This window comes from Nyctibius grandis, chromosome 4, assembly GCF_013368605.1.
Source record: "Nyctibius grandis isolate bNycGra1 chromosome 4, bNycGra1.pri, whole genome shotgun sequence".
NCBI classification, from domain to species: domain Eukaryota; kingdom Metazoa; phylum Chordata; class Aves; order Nyctibiiformes; family Nyctibiidae; genus Nyctibius; species Nyctibius grandis.
Window position 1 is genome coordinate 95,948,309 of NC_090661.1, and position 13,682 is coordinate 95,961,990.

At 50.3% G+C, this 13,682-nt stretch overlaps 1 protein-coding gene across 4 annotated transcripts in view; it reads right to left on the reverse strand.

Annotated features, from left to right (window-relative positions):
- AFAP1L2 (actin filament associated protein 1 like 2) overlaps positions 1–11,834 on the reverse strand; it is a 71,981-nt gene extending 60,147 nt beyond the window's left edge. For all 4 annotated transcript variants that reach the window (XM_068398459.1, XM_068398460.1, XM_068398458.1 and 1 more), the window contains exon 1: positions 11,742–11,834. In XM_068398459.1, the coding sequence (XP_068254560.1) occupies positions 11,742–11,757 (16 nt within the window). In that variant the 5' untranslated portion in view covers positions 11,758–11,834. The remainder of the gene's footprint in view (positions 1–11,741) is intronic.
- Between the last annotated feature and the right edge of the window lie 1,848 nt (positions 11,835–13,682).

The window sequence follows — 13,682 nt, forward strand, 5'->3', positions numbered from 1 at the left end:
CAGAAGTGTTTTTTCTCTGTTCAGAAAAGCCTCCACACTTCATTTCAGATGTTATGGTTTTCATTTTCACATAATATACACTATGACTGACGTGTCAAAGCCATCATAGCCTAAATCTTCGCGTTTTATTTCTAAACTCACTATAAAGAATTGTTCCCTGCTACTGACTGAGTCATCTCCTCTAGATCAAAGCTTCTCCTGCTCAAATTGAAACAAAACAGTTGGGCATGTGACTCTTTCATCTAGAAGCCAGCTCTGTCTGTGCTAAGCAGCAGCTCCCTTTACATATTCAAAATGGAATATTTTACTTCCTTCTGTCTGTGCTACAGCAGAACAGGCCTGCACATTTGGGAAAAACAGACAAGAAGTAAATGTATGAATGAGGGAAGGCAATTGTACGGTGAAGGACTGAAAGAAAATTTGAAATTCCAAGCCAGAATCTGGCATTAGCAAACACTCTCAGGAGCACCATTTCATCAACAGCTGAAGAGGCTTCAGCCCAAAGCATCAGAAAAGTCGAGGATTTCATGGACCGACAGGGCTTGTGCTGCAGTGCAGGCTTCGCTATCAGCTCCAGAGCCCTCAACACCACAGGCCCTCAGCCCTTGCTGAAGTCTCCACAGATGATTTGGCTGCATTTTCATAAAGCGTGTCTCCAGTGCGGTAGAGCCTCCTCATCTTTCACGGTCCAAATAATTATGTCTGGAGCAAGGGTCAGCCGCCTCTGTGCTGTTAGCACCCGGAACCATTAGCATTTCTGTTTGGTGAAGGAGCTGCCAGCCCTACATTCCTCTTCCACCACAAGTCAGCTTTTGTTACATTAAATGTAGATTTCCTGGCATGTCAGAGGCATCTTTACCAACTGCACCAGAAATACGGTTAAGTAATGTATCGATAAAAATTGGTAAAACCTAACACAAATCTTGGATACAGTCTGATCCTTGTGGTCAGACCATTGACTACGCTGGAGTGACACCAGGAATGAATTTGGCCCTTCCCATCTCCTCTAAATGTGGGCCAACAGACATTCATGTTTATCAGGAAAAACAAGAACATATGCTGAAAACAGAGCATTTCCAACAAAAACCTCAATCCAGCATGGGAACAAAAGCAAACTGAAAAGATTTTGTAGCTAATCAGGAGTGTCAGTGTGAGGTTGTCTAACGGGAATTAAACATTATTAAGAATACCTTAAAGAAAGCACTGGAGTATCTTCCAGACCTACACATTCCTTAGTGGAGACACCAGCCAACTGATGTAAGAACGTGTGATCTGCAAACGGTACACAACAGTCCACGGTTATCACCCTGGTTTTGGAGTAATGCTGGTTTCAAAGAGACAGCAAACAGCCTATGTTAACTGCAAGGATACTCCACTTTATCACATGCACAGCACTAATAGGACACCCTACAAATGATCTCCAGACCCTCTCACACAAGTGCCATTCTGTGTGCTCAACACCTGGCTGTGCTCCTGTTGCTCCCCATGACTTTGAGATTCCTGTGGGATTTGCAACTGACCACCATGAGAATAAAAGACTCACCATAGCCGAAGTGATAGCAGCAGCGAATGAAAAAACCAGCACATAACCTGAGGGGGATGTCATTATTTAAGCCGAAGAATTGAAGGAAGGCTGACATAGCCAGTCCAAAGAAACATGAAAAGTTAAATCCCGTGCCATTTAATACAGAATTTCAGCCAGAGTCAGACCTTGTCTCGGGGTGCTGCCCCAGCTGTGCCCCGGCTGGGCTGGGCTTGCAGGTGGTGCGGACGCCCGACGGCTGGGCATACATGTACTCCCTTCCTACAGCACCCCAAGATTGCCAGCCGGGGCACTGCCCAAAGCTCGCTGCATTCAGTTCTCAGCAGTATAATAAAACTGTCACTGCTCTTCTGGTTTAAGAGCTCCAGTGAACTATCGGAATTAAAAAGAAGTCATTCTGTTTTGGGGAATGCTGAGCCTCCTGGGTCTAGAAAGCATTTTTTTCTCTTCTCAGCCAGACGTGGGAAATCAGCCCTTAGGATAACGTATGCTGATTGCCATTTCGCTTCTCCCCACCCCCCAACTCCCACTTCAATTTCCAGAAATAAACCCCTTCTACATTCAAAGAGAGCATCTGTCTGAACAACCTGATCCCAAAACTACGTTCACTGAAGTTAACCAGTGCAGAGTGCTAACAGACACAGGCTTACAGCAACTACATCCTCGCCCAGGTCTGTTCTGCTTCATATACTGCCAGTTTCTGCTGGCTCAGTATAAGCCAGCGTAACCCATTTAAATAGATTTGATCAGTATTTTGGCATATATAGGTGATTAAATCAAGACCCTGCTGAGCTGAAAGTGTGAGTAGCTACCATGATTCAAGCGCTCAGATGCCAGACCACATTAACAGTGTCTCAATAGCTGCGGATCAGGACCAGAGACAGAATTACAACTCAATATCCCAGAAATCAAGAGTCTAGGTTAGCATAATAAACAACACTTCAAGACTGATTTATAAAACTGAGGAGTTTTCCTAGAACTAGGCCTTAAGAGTTCACACAGACTCAGATATAAGCCAAGCCATGCTTGCAAGCGTTGATATGTTTCTGACACGCTTTAATCAGTTACGGGGTCTGTACAATCTTGCATTAGGACAACCAGTACCAAACAAGCCAATAATTCCTTTCAGCACCTGAACGGCAACCTAATTTCCACGAAGTATCAGCTCACTAGGGGAACAATTTCAAAGCTCTAGCTGCAACAAATTAAACTGTCATGGCATCTAGGCAACTAGATAATACCATCAGCTAGCACTGCTCATTACAGAAAGCTGAAAGACACTGTGCATGGATACATGTGTATGTATCCTATAATGTGACTGGAAAACAGATGGGATAAAGTTGAAGCAGTAATGAGAACCTGTGTTTATAGAAAATAATACCATGCTTAACTCAAGAGTAAATCATTTACAAGTGTTGCTTTGCTAAATGGTATGGTAGCAGACTTCTATTTTCTATCAGTAAGAAGAAACGTGATCTTTTGGTTTTGTATTAAGGTAAGTGCATCTTCACTGTAAACTCAGAGAACATTTGGGTTGCTCCTTAGCCCATACAGCCCTGGTCCTGTAACAAGACAGATCCTTGTCAGCAGAAAAGCTACGTGCATGCTCGGTGTACAGAAGTGGGATTGTATTAACAACTCCTCAGTGTTATGATTAGTTAAGTTATAGACAGAATCCAGTAACACTTGATTATGACTATCATGAGAAGTTAGTCCTCATGTTTTCCTCCAGCTTTCTCACAGACGAGCCAAAGGAGGTATTGCAAGATGAATTGGTGGGGTGAAGGAGGCAGAGCACACAAGAAGTTGCTCTGCCGAGATGACTTGTTCCAGACATCACTGGCTTTTAGAGACATCACGCCTGCACATAGGATGAGTGTCACCAACTGCATTCATCTCTGACTCTGCTGCTGAGGGCAGCAAGACAGAAGTAAGTGGGGAGCACAAATACCATGGTGAGGGAAAACCAAAACCACCCAAAACAGTCACACAACGCACTTCACTGGTGACTTTGCACTGCTCTGGGGTACTTGTAACCATCTCTCAATGAAACAGGTGAGGTTGCTGAGCTCCAAAAGCACCCACAGCCCCAGCACTGGTTACACTCACAGCCCCAGGCACCAACCGCAACATTGCCGCAGATGAGGCAAGCCACCTGCATGGCTTGAAAACATTCACGAGAAAAAGCACGTAGCTACGGTGCTGCCCAGCAGACTCCAGAGCCCTGCAGCAGCAGATGGTGGAGCAAGAGCCACCTGGCTCAGCATGCAGCCTCTTCTTCTGTGGCCTCAGTCTTAGGGAGGACAGCTCCTGGCCCACAGGCAGCGGCCAGGCTTGCCTGCCTGCCTTTGCACCACATCTCCACTCAGACCTAGTGGGCTTGCCACTCTCTGCTTTTAAAGGCAGCCCCAATTTCTACACTTGTGGTACTTTGCTACCACAAGTGGCAGCCAGCTAACTGCTGCAACTGCATACCTGTAACCAGCAGACACCAAGGAGCATCTTTGCAATCATCATTCACAATGGGACCATCAGAAGTCAGAGCTGTTTGGCACTGGGACTGACGGGACACGTGAACTGGCTTATTCCACAGAAATGACAAATCGACAGCGCTACTGGAAGGCTGTGGGGCTGCAGCTGGCTCGGTTGCATTCCCCAGCAGAGGAAAGCTCCATGTCTCACACCCACTTGTTAAGACACTTTCAGCTAAAGCCACCAGTGACATCGCAAAGCCTTGTGCAACTCATGCTCTCTGTAAGCCAGCTCTTTCTTCCCAAGCCTTAATAGTTGTCATACTTTGTAGTGATAAATAGCAATAATGAGATCTGCAGAGCGACTTTGGATCAGAGATTTCTTTGCAGATACCTTATCTCAGCCCACAGGAGCCTGCACACATGCTTCCCCTCGCCACCTGCCTGAGCCGGCTGCCTCAAAGCACACGCAGGCTCCAGGAAGGACATTACCTCCTCACAGCAACCCAAGACTTGCTCCCCATCTAACTCGGCCAAGAGGGAAGGGCTCAAGCCACAACTTGAGCATGAACTGCAAGAATCTCCTGGCTCAGACCCACCTCTTTCAAAGCACTGCTGCCAAAGTGTTATGCGAACTTCTTCAAAAAGCATCCCAACTGCTTAGCTGCCCACCTCTACACCCCAAACTCAGTGCCGACTCTGGAAAGCCTAGATGCATTAATTATTAGCAAGACTGGGAGTCCAAAGATATTTTTTAAAAGATTCAGTCTCCCAAGTCACAAAAGCAAGTGAAAAAAAAACATGTGCATCACCTGGGTGCTGGGGGCGGCTGCTGTTCCTGGTTATCTCAGGAGGAGATTCCTATACTTAGAAGTAAGAAGCCCACCGGCTGAACTGCCAGCTAAGGCTTGTGAATCCCTGTTTCCCAGGGTTTTTCTAAGCCTTGCACTACACTCTTATCCTAAGCAGATGCAAAGGAAAAAAAAGAAAAAGCAGTCAGAAAAACCTTTATTCAAGACAGAGGACAGTCCACCCAAGGGGGGAAAATACTGGATTTTATTAAATTGCAAGTGGCCAAGTCTGTACATTATGTGGAAGTTTTAGTCTGATCCCATAATTCTGAGATATTTACTTCCAGACCGAGCTGTTTATAACCAAAGACAGTGTTGCCATACACCAAACCATCCTCAGACATGCTTTCTATGGAATTTTGCCCATGAAGAAGGCAATAGGTCAGTGGGGAAAAAAGAAAAAAAAGTATTTTAGTGAGTCCTGACCTTCATCTTTTGAACTTTAGACCAAAGCAGGGCCATTCCCAGGCCTCCCTTCCGCAGCACCCTGCTACACAGCGGGTCCTGCGCTGCCATAACTGGTCCTCACCGCTGCACCCCAGCCTGCAGCAGCACGGGCAACGGCCAGCCAAACCCTCCCTGCCAGCAGGAACCACCACACTCACGTCTCCTTTAGCAACAGCTGCTCTCATGGCCATCCTGGCCCACCAGCCGCAAGTTTAACCTCTCTCAGTGGTTTCGGCCCCAGTTGTTCTCTCTTTTGGCTGTGGCCGGAGTGGGAAGCTGGATTCAGACCTAAGGCTCAGCCCGACAGAAGGGGTGCGTGCAGGCACAGCGCCAGCCCTGCTTCACTGCAGCTCCTCAGAGGGCTCGGCTCTTCTGGTCACCCTTAGCAACTTGTGTTTGTTTTGGAGGTTTTCTGTCCTCCTAAAGCTCTGCTCCCTGGATTCAAGTAATTATTTTTTTTTTTTTAATAAATAAGAACTTTGGGTATTGGGAGATTGGTGTCTTCGTACCGAACACCTCTAAACAGGTTTTTCTTTTGTGAACTTTTACAGTCATTCCTCCAGTTCACACAAGGTTTTACCATTCACTGTAACACCCAGTAAGAAGTTCCCAAATTTAACCTCTCTTCTTCAAATTGCAGCATAGCTCTTACAATGAAAAGACCTTCTTCCAGCCAGGGAACTTGCCTGTTCACTGACACATCCCCATCCAGCCCCAAACAAGAGCCAAATAAGTGGTTCCAGCCCAGAAACTGGCTGCATCGGCACCTGTGCCAGCATCTCCTTGGGGCAAAGCCATGTCAGATACATCTCTGACCCACAGAGCTCTGCTGACAGTCTGCAGCACAGACTGGACCAGTCTGTCTCGTCTGCTGGCCCAAGAGAAAAGCACAAATTACTCAACTTCCAAGATGAAGTAAACAACAGCCCACAGGTCGTCAAACTGGCTGTGTGACTGCAGGATCCCAATTTACTTGCTCTGGATCTGTGCTTCAGCCAGGAAGCTTTGGAGAAGAACACCTATGTCCCAGGTGCACGTACTCTGCATCATCTTTAGTCACAGATGCACCTCTGATTTTTGGTTCCCCAAGATGTCCCCTATAGGTCTGGGCTCCCTGGTTGCTGTTGCCTGAAGATGCACTTCCCTGCCTCAGATGGCTCCTGCCTTTCGAGAGGGTACAGCATGTTCATTCGGGTTTACAGGGACTTCTGAAGAGAACAGCATCCCCAATTTCCTCTGATCCAGGCAGGATGGTTTTGAGGAAGGCACTAGCCACCTGTTAGGGAGCTTGGGGTTCAGGTCCTGGATTTGCCATAAAATCTTAAGGGATTCAGTCAAGTTATTTGAGATGGAAACATTGTGGAGCAAGTATTCAGTTGAGAAGGTGCCCAGAATTTAGATTTAAAAGCTTGCTGTGCTTTGGTGCACAGCCCTGTGAAGCCCGGGCTGCCCAGTTGCCTGCTTGTCCTCAGTCCACTGCTGCTGCTGGGAGCTGAAGAACCAGCCATGCTAAAAAAAAAAAAAAAAAAAGCAGTACAAGCATTTTTGCATAGACACTCCCTGCGTTCCTGGGCTGTGGATGTTCGATGAAAGCGATCAGTGAAATCCCTGAACAATAAACTCATTCACATGGTATCTCTGGTCACCACCCGGGCACAGCAGACACAGAGCCTGTTGTGGGGAGCAGCAAAGGTGTGGGGAGGAACGGGAGCGAGACCTGCCTCACACACCACTCACCACCACAAGAGAAAAGCGAGGGCTCGCACTTCCCAGAAGCACTCCAAAAGCAGGTGCCCAAAGGCTCAGAGCTTGTGAGCACTGCCAGCTTTAAGAGCAGGCTGCTGGCAATTCTGGTAGTGACACAGACATGCACAGACCCCATAGTGGCAGGGCTACAGGGTACTGCCCGAGCTGCCCTTCACTGCATGCACCCCTGCCACTCATGGTCAAGAGAAGGAACAAGCTGCAGTGACCATTTTGGGGTCAGCAAAAGCAGCACCCCCAGGCCTGAAAGTTACACACACACTCCAAAGGCCGTTGCGGCTCATGAAGCCAACATCCACCAGCCCCATGCCCATCCGCAGTGAGCCTGTCCTCGTCTGGAGAGCACCGGAGAGGCTCCTGTGCACCCAGTACAACTGAGAGCATCCTCAGGTGCCCTGTTTACGTTAAGAAATGCAGCTGTGCTAGAAGAGACAGAACTATTATCCTGGCACAGGTGACACTGTGTAGGATGGCTTGGTAGGGTGGACACAGTAGATGTATAATTGAGACAGGCTGTGGTTTCAGTCACAGAAAAAGGTTTCATCTCCTAAATCCCTGCTGAGTAAATGACTCTGTGCTCCTGCTGCCTATTCCCCGACAGAGTCCCTTCCCATCTTCAAAACTTAGCACTCTCACATAAGTTATTGTATATGTTACAAGGTTACGCAGGATGTTTATTTTCACCTGCATTTCAAAGAAGGCTCAGACCAGCAGCTGAAAATTGGATTGGATTTGGTACTGCCCTGTTTTCTCCAGTTGCCAATTACACCAAGACAATTAGTTAAACACAACAGCTGTGTTGACGCTCAGATGAGGAGAAACCACATATGTTTGTGTAGAGCCTAGATCATGTTAATATGAATTAATCCATTTCTGACTCATTAACAAGAGTTTATAAAGGGCCTCAGATTGTTACCAGGGCTCATGTCTTTCATTCATGTCTCCACTTTGCGGCTTAATCCCAAGCATATTTCCTTGTATTTGCAAGAACTTGTTAAAAGGAACACGTGCCGAAGTCCCATACAGACCCACACCCCTTTCCCCTCCCAGTTAAAACATGTTAACTAGCAAGCAAACACCTCATCTTTCTACCAAGTCACCATTTTAATCCTTACCAACACTAAACTATTGGCTTCTCTTAAGAAGCCAGTCTCTCCTCCATAGACAAACAATGCTCATCTCCTTAGAGGAGCACCACAAACACCGGCAATGCCCTGCAGAGCCATGGGAGACCCTCAGATAAGAAATGGGAAGCTTGCATCTTTGCTCAACAGAGGCAGTAGAACAAGAATGCCAAACACCTTTCTTTGAAGAACTGGGCTGCAAGTCACTCTGATTTCCATTACAGAGCTCTAACACATTAAAAATACAATAATAATCTTACAAACCTCTCAAGGCTCACATCACTTGACATTTTAGACTACACACACGAGGCTGCATTGCAGCAGAATCACCCATGACTGCGGTGACAAGGGGCTGGTCTGAGAGGACTTGACAGGGATGGCAGACGAGTAAGGGTGCCATCAATACACCCCTCACCATTAACAGTGCATTCAGTACCTCTTCCCTGCCCAGGGTCTGGAGATGGCTGGTCACAGAACAGCCAGCCATGTCTGACAAGCAGGGCACGGAGTAGACAAGAAGCCATACTGCCACCGTAACAGGGAGCACAAGATGGGACAGTTGTACAAATTCCATATTCAAAGGCAAAACACACGGGAAGGAGGAGACAGAGCATTTGCAGTGAACAGAGGAGGAACAAGAGATGAGCAGCTCTGCCCTTGTCACTACGTAGCTGTGGGTACAGCTAGTGCCCTCACTCACGCCTGCCCTCTGCTCTCTGCAGGTCTCCCCTTGTCCCCTTGGGCTGTTGGGTCTGTTGCCCCTTACGCCTCACACATACTTCCTCAGTCGCAGGGAGAAGGTGGATTTTGAAACAGTTATCTTCACCGACAGGAGAAGACAGTCTGTATTGCGGCCTGGCAGAAAAAAAAAAACTGCCACACCCCGAGATCATCCCTCAGAGCTTTAATAGCCTAACAAGAGTCAAAAGTCTACGTCTTCCTATGCAGCTGGCCTTGCATCCCCATTTGGAGAGGCTGGGAAAGGAAACCCATTCCCAGGAGAGTTTCACAATCCCTCCTTCACTTCCCACCATGCAAGTCCAACAGCCCGAGGTCTTCCCGCTCCACAGGTGCCACCCTGCCGGCCACCAGCCCCGGCCTCCCAGGCTCCCACCCCACTTGGCCAGACTTCTGCGGCAGCTTCCCCCTGGCTTTGAAACAGGAGGGACACCTCTTGTACCTGCCAGGTCAGAGCTGGGATTAAAGCACATCCCTGCCTGTGTTTGAAGGAAGGAAATGCTGCTGTTTGCTGATGCTTGTGACCTTCATTTCTTAAGGAATAGGAAAGATCTTGTAGTCATATTCCTCCTCCCAGAGCACCAGTTCATTGCTCAACAGCCCTCTTTGAGTCCATCCATCTCAACCATTACAGGATTTCCCTGCACAAGCACTCTGCCTGGCTAGTGACAAGGACGAAGACTCCCCATATCAGTCATGGCAGCAACAAGATATTCCCACCAGAACAGGCACATATCTCCTGTGCTTATTAATAACAACTTACTTGCCTGCTTTCTCCACCTGCTCCTCAGGGCTCACAACTCCCACATGTTTTCCCCCAGCCCTTCACTTCCCTCTGACTTGCCTCACCAGCCCCAGGTGACTCCAGCCACCCCATCACGCTGGGGACACCTCCCACCCACCAAACGAGCTGTTGCCATCACCTACAGCCATCACAGAGCAGGTGCCCTCATTAACGCACACCCGCTCCCACGCGCACACAGTCGTTACCACTAACACAAAAAGGACCGGCAAGGCTCTGCAATCAGTTGCACTCGCTATTCATTACACATGTGCAGAACACATCCCCACTGCTCTGAGGGAGCAGTGTGCATATTTAAAAAGACAATATACAAAACATAGTTGAATCTTAATGAATCTACTGCTTTGCTGCTGGAACTAAACTGAATTGTACAGACCCTGCCAGAAAAAAAAAAAAAGACTACACAATTATTTGACTTGTAATACAATCTTTAACATCACTTTTGCAGTATGTTACTGTTGTGCTTATCAGTCCTGTAAAGCATTGACTGTAAGGAGGAAAAGGATGAAAATGCAACCGGCAGCACAGTGCCAGCCCTGTCAGAATACTAAAGTACTTGCATAGTCAAAAAAATACACAAGTCCTGGCAAAAATTAACTTCACACCTTGACATATAAAGTCCCCACCAAAGAAGGATTAGGGCAGAAGGGCTATTAGCTTGAATGCTTCTGCTGAGACCTAACCAAACCTTGTCAGTTTGATGGTAGTGAGCCCAAATGGGGTCAGGCAGGAATATATTTGTCTAGTACCAAGTTCCTCACTTAAATGTTCAAGCTCCCTAAGGACAGCAGTTATAAGGAGAGTCATGTTTCCTCTCAACAGGTAAAATTTACTGCAGAATTACTCTGTGCTACACAAGTGCTGGATCCACCTGCTCCAGGAGAGACTTTTGCACACTAGCAGGAGCAGAAATCACAGAGTACCCACACATGGCCGAGTGTCCCATACCTGGGCACCTCACCCCACCTCCTCCCTCTGCAGCTAGCAAGGAGCACTGAAGTCTGAGAAGTTTCCATGAGTGCCCATGGCACCACAGATCTAAGATGAGCCATTCTTGGTGACAGTGACCAAGTAGCATCACACAGGAAGCGCCAGAGCCATTGATTGTGGGCAAATAAATGGGCTGTGGGTGACCACCAGCCGGAATGAGACCTGCCAGAGGGAAAGCAGGGAGGCTGCTCATCTGCCCTCTCCCTGACCAGCAAACCTATTTGCATTTAGAAAACAGGACACTCAATGTCGTGCCTGTTAAGCCCGGGAGAGTGGGAAGTCCATTCAGGTGGGCAATTTAGGGAGACAGACGGAGCGGGCAACGTCAGCCAAATTCAGGGGCTGCAGAAAGCGAAATAGGACGCTGCTTTTAAATGGCAAAAAAAAGGTCCCGGCCCGCAGACGGTGTAAAACAAGAGGGCCCCCCCCGCTCCTCCCTCGCTGCCCAGTGCCCGGGGCAGGTACAAGGGGACTTCACCGCCCCGTGCGGGGCCGCGCTGCGACCCGGCCGCGCTGCCCCGCACCTCCCCGGCGCCGCCCGGCCCCAGCCGCGGGGACGGGACCGTTCCCCCGCCGGCCCCGAGCTGCCCACGGCCCCACTCGCGGAAATCGCCTCTCCCGGGAGCTGGCTGCCGCCCCCACTCGCTGGCCTCCTCCTCCGCGGAGCTGGACCCCCGCCCTCCCCGCCCGGTCTCACTCGCGGGACAACCCCCTTCCACCCCACGGAACCGAGCTCGGGCCCCACTCGCGGGGACCCCCTTCTCCAGGAGCTGACCCCCGCTCCCACTCTCGGGAAACATCGCCATCGCCTCCGGAGCTGGCCCCCAGCCCGCCGCAGCCCATCGCCGCCGCGCTTTCCCACGCGTGGGGACAGCGAGTCCCGCGTCAGCGGGTCTGTCCCCCACGAGACCCTTCCCCACCAACACCGCCCCCGCAGGTCCCCGATGTCCCCCCGCGGGTCCCCGTGCGGGGCTGCCGCGGGGCACGGACACGCGTGGCGCCCCGCCTCACCTTTGTATTTCTCCATGGGGGCTGCCGCGGGGGGCTGCAGCCCGCCGGCTCCCGCGGGGCTCCGGGACACGCCGCTGCCTCCGCTCCGCTCCCCGCCGCGCTCCTGCAGCCTCTGACTCCGGCGGCGCCGGCGTCCCCGGCCGGCCCGGGCCGCCCCGCCCCGCCTGCCCCGCCCCGGAGCCGCGGAGCTGGCCGGGATCGGGGCTCCGGGATGGGGACCGCGGACCTGGGTTCGGGATGGAGAGCTGGGAGTGGGGGACGGGGATCGGCGACCGGCCCCGCGCCTTGTCCCGCACGGTGCGGCACGGCTCGGACCCTCCCCATCGGCGTGGGGCTCCTCCGGCTGCCGGTCCCCTGGGAAAAGAGGAGGGTTAGGGCCGGTGACAGGAGGAGGGTGCCTGGGGTGCTGGGCTGAGGCCGTGGGGTGGCTCCTGGGGCCCCTTGCTGCTCCCCAGGGCGGGGGTGCCCTGTCTGCTCCCTGTGTTCAGGGTGGTGGTTGCACTGGCTGCAGTGGGGCTGTAGGCAGGTTCAGAGAAAGGCCTTGGTCATCCCGGGACAGCTGTGTGTGGTCCCAGTGGCTCCCAGTGCTGAGACCCCAGGCAAGAGTCAGCCAGTGACCCACCTCCTGCCCTGCTCTGGGCTGGCAGCTTGACAACTCAGGTTCTCCTTCCACCTTCCCGGAGCAGCTGCTGGTTGTAACCCTGAGCCAGTGAGTTTGCACTGTCCTTTTCCAGTGGCTTCATTAAAGCTTCCCAGTAGGAGCTGCCTCCCAGATAGAGCAGATCTCACAGGAAGATGTCCCTGTCCTTGGGTTGCAGTAAGATTTTTCTTGCTTGACTTTCACCACAGACAGAGAGAGCATCCCCAAAGGGCTCGAATAATAACAAATGGAGAAGTGGGCATCCAGCCTGACCTCAATATAAGGGACAGGTGACAATCTGTCCGGAGACCAGTATTTTGGAGACACTGCAGGAATTTAATGTTTATATCAATAATGAAAACATTGAAAATTACAATAGACAAGGTACACGAGGATTAAGAGGAAGTTTTCTTTTGAGCACTAAGGTTAAGCCATCAGTGTGGGGACAAGGGAGCCACACCTGCCTATTACAAGATCCTTCTGGCAAGAGGAGAAGCTAGGCACCTGACCTGGATGGGCAGCTCCACTGTTCCTGTGAAAAGAGATACAACTGTTACCTAGAAAATCAATGGCTCTCCTTGGGAGCTGAAAAATATGGCAACAGAAGTCAGCTCTGCATCATGTACTAGAGCCACATCCAGTGGCTCTCTGTATGAGGATCTAGTCCTCCTTCCACTGAAGGATGAGAATCACACCAGGGTCACACCAAGGTCACATTGTTCTGAGGTTAATCCTCATCCTACTGCCTTGACCCTCACAGGACTCCCAGGCTTTGGGTCTAGGCAAAAGGGAGCTTGGGCCTGGCTTAGGGTTTGAAGTGTTGACCTGAAGATGGTGGTGTGGCCTGCAATGGAAATGAACCCTTTCTTGCAGAGAGCTGCAGGGCAGATGGGTGGGTTCCTCAAACCACACAGACTCTTGCACATTGACTCTGCTCTGCAAGCCGAGCTCTTGGCCATCAACCTATACCTTAAAAGCTTGCAGTACTCACAAATGGTGATTTCCACACATTCATCTGAGTGAGGGGCAGGGGGAACGCCATTGTTTCTGTGCAATAGCTGGGTCATGGTGTCATTAAGGAGAGGGCAGTTAGCCAAAGCCAGTGAGAAGCTCACAGAATCTGTATCCCCCAATTTTTGGACCTGTCAGCCCACAGATCATTGACATCTGTGGTCCAAGGCAGCCTTGGAAATGTTAGTGCCATGTATGTAGAAAAAAAACAATACGGCCCTCTTTACATTTTGAAGACAAAATAGCCCTAAGCAGGCTCTTTTGGCTCACAGGGAAAGCGAGCAACCAGG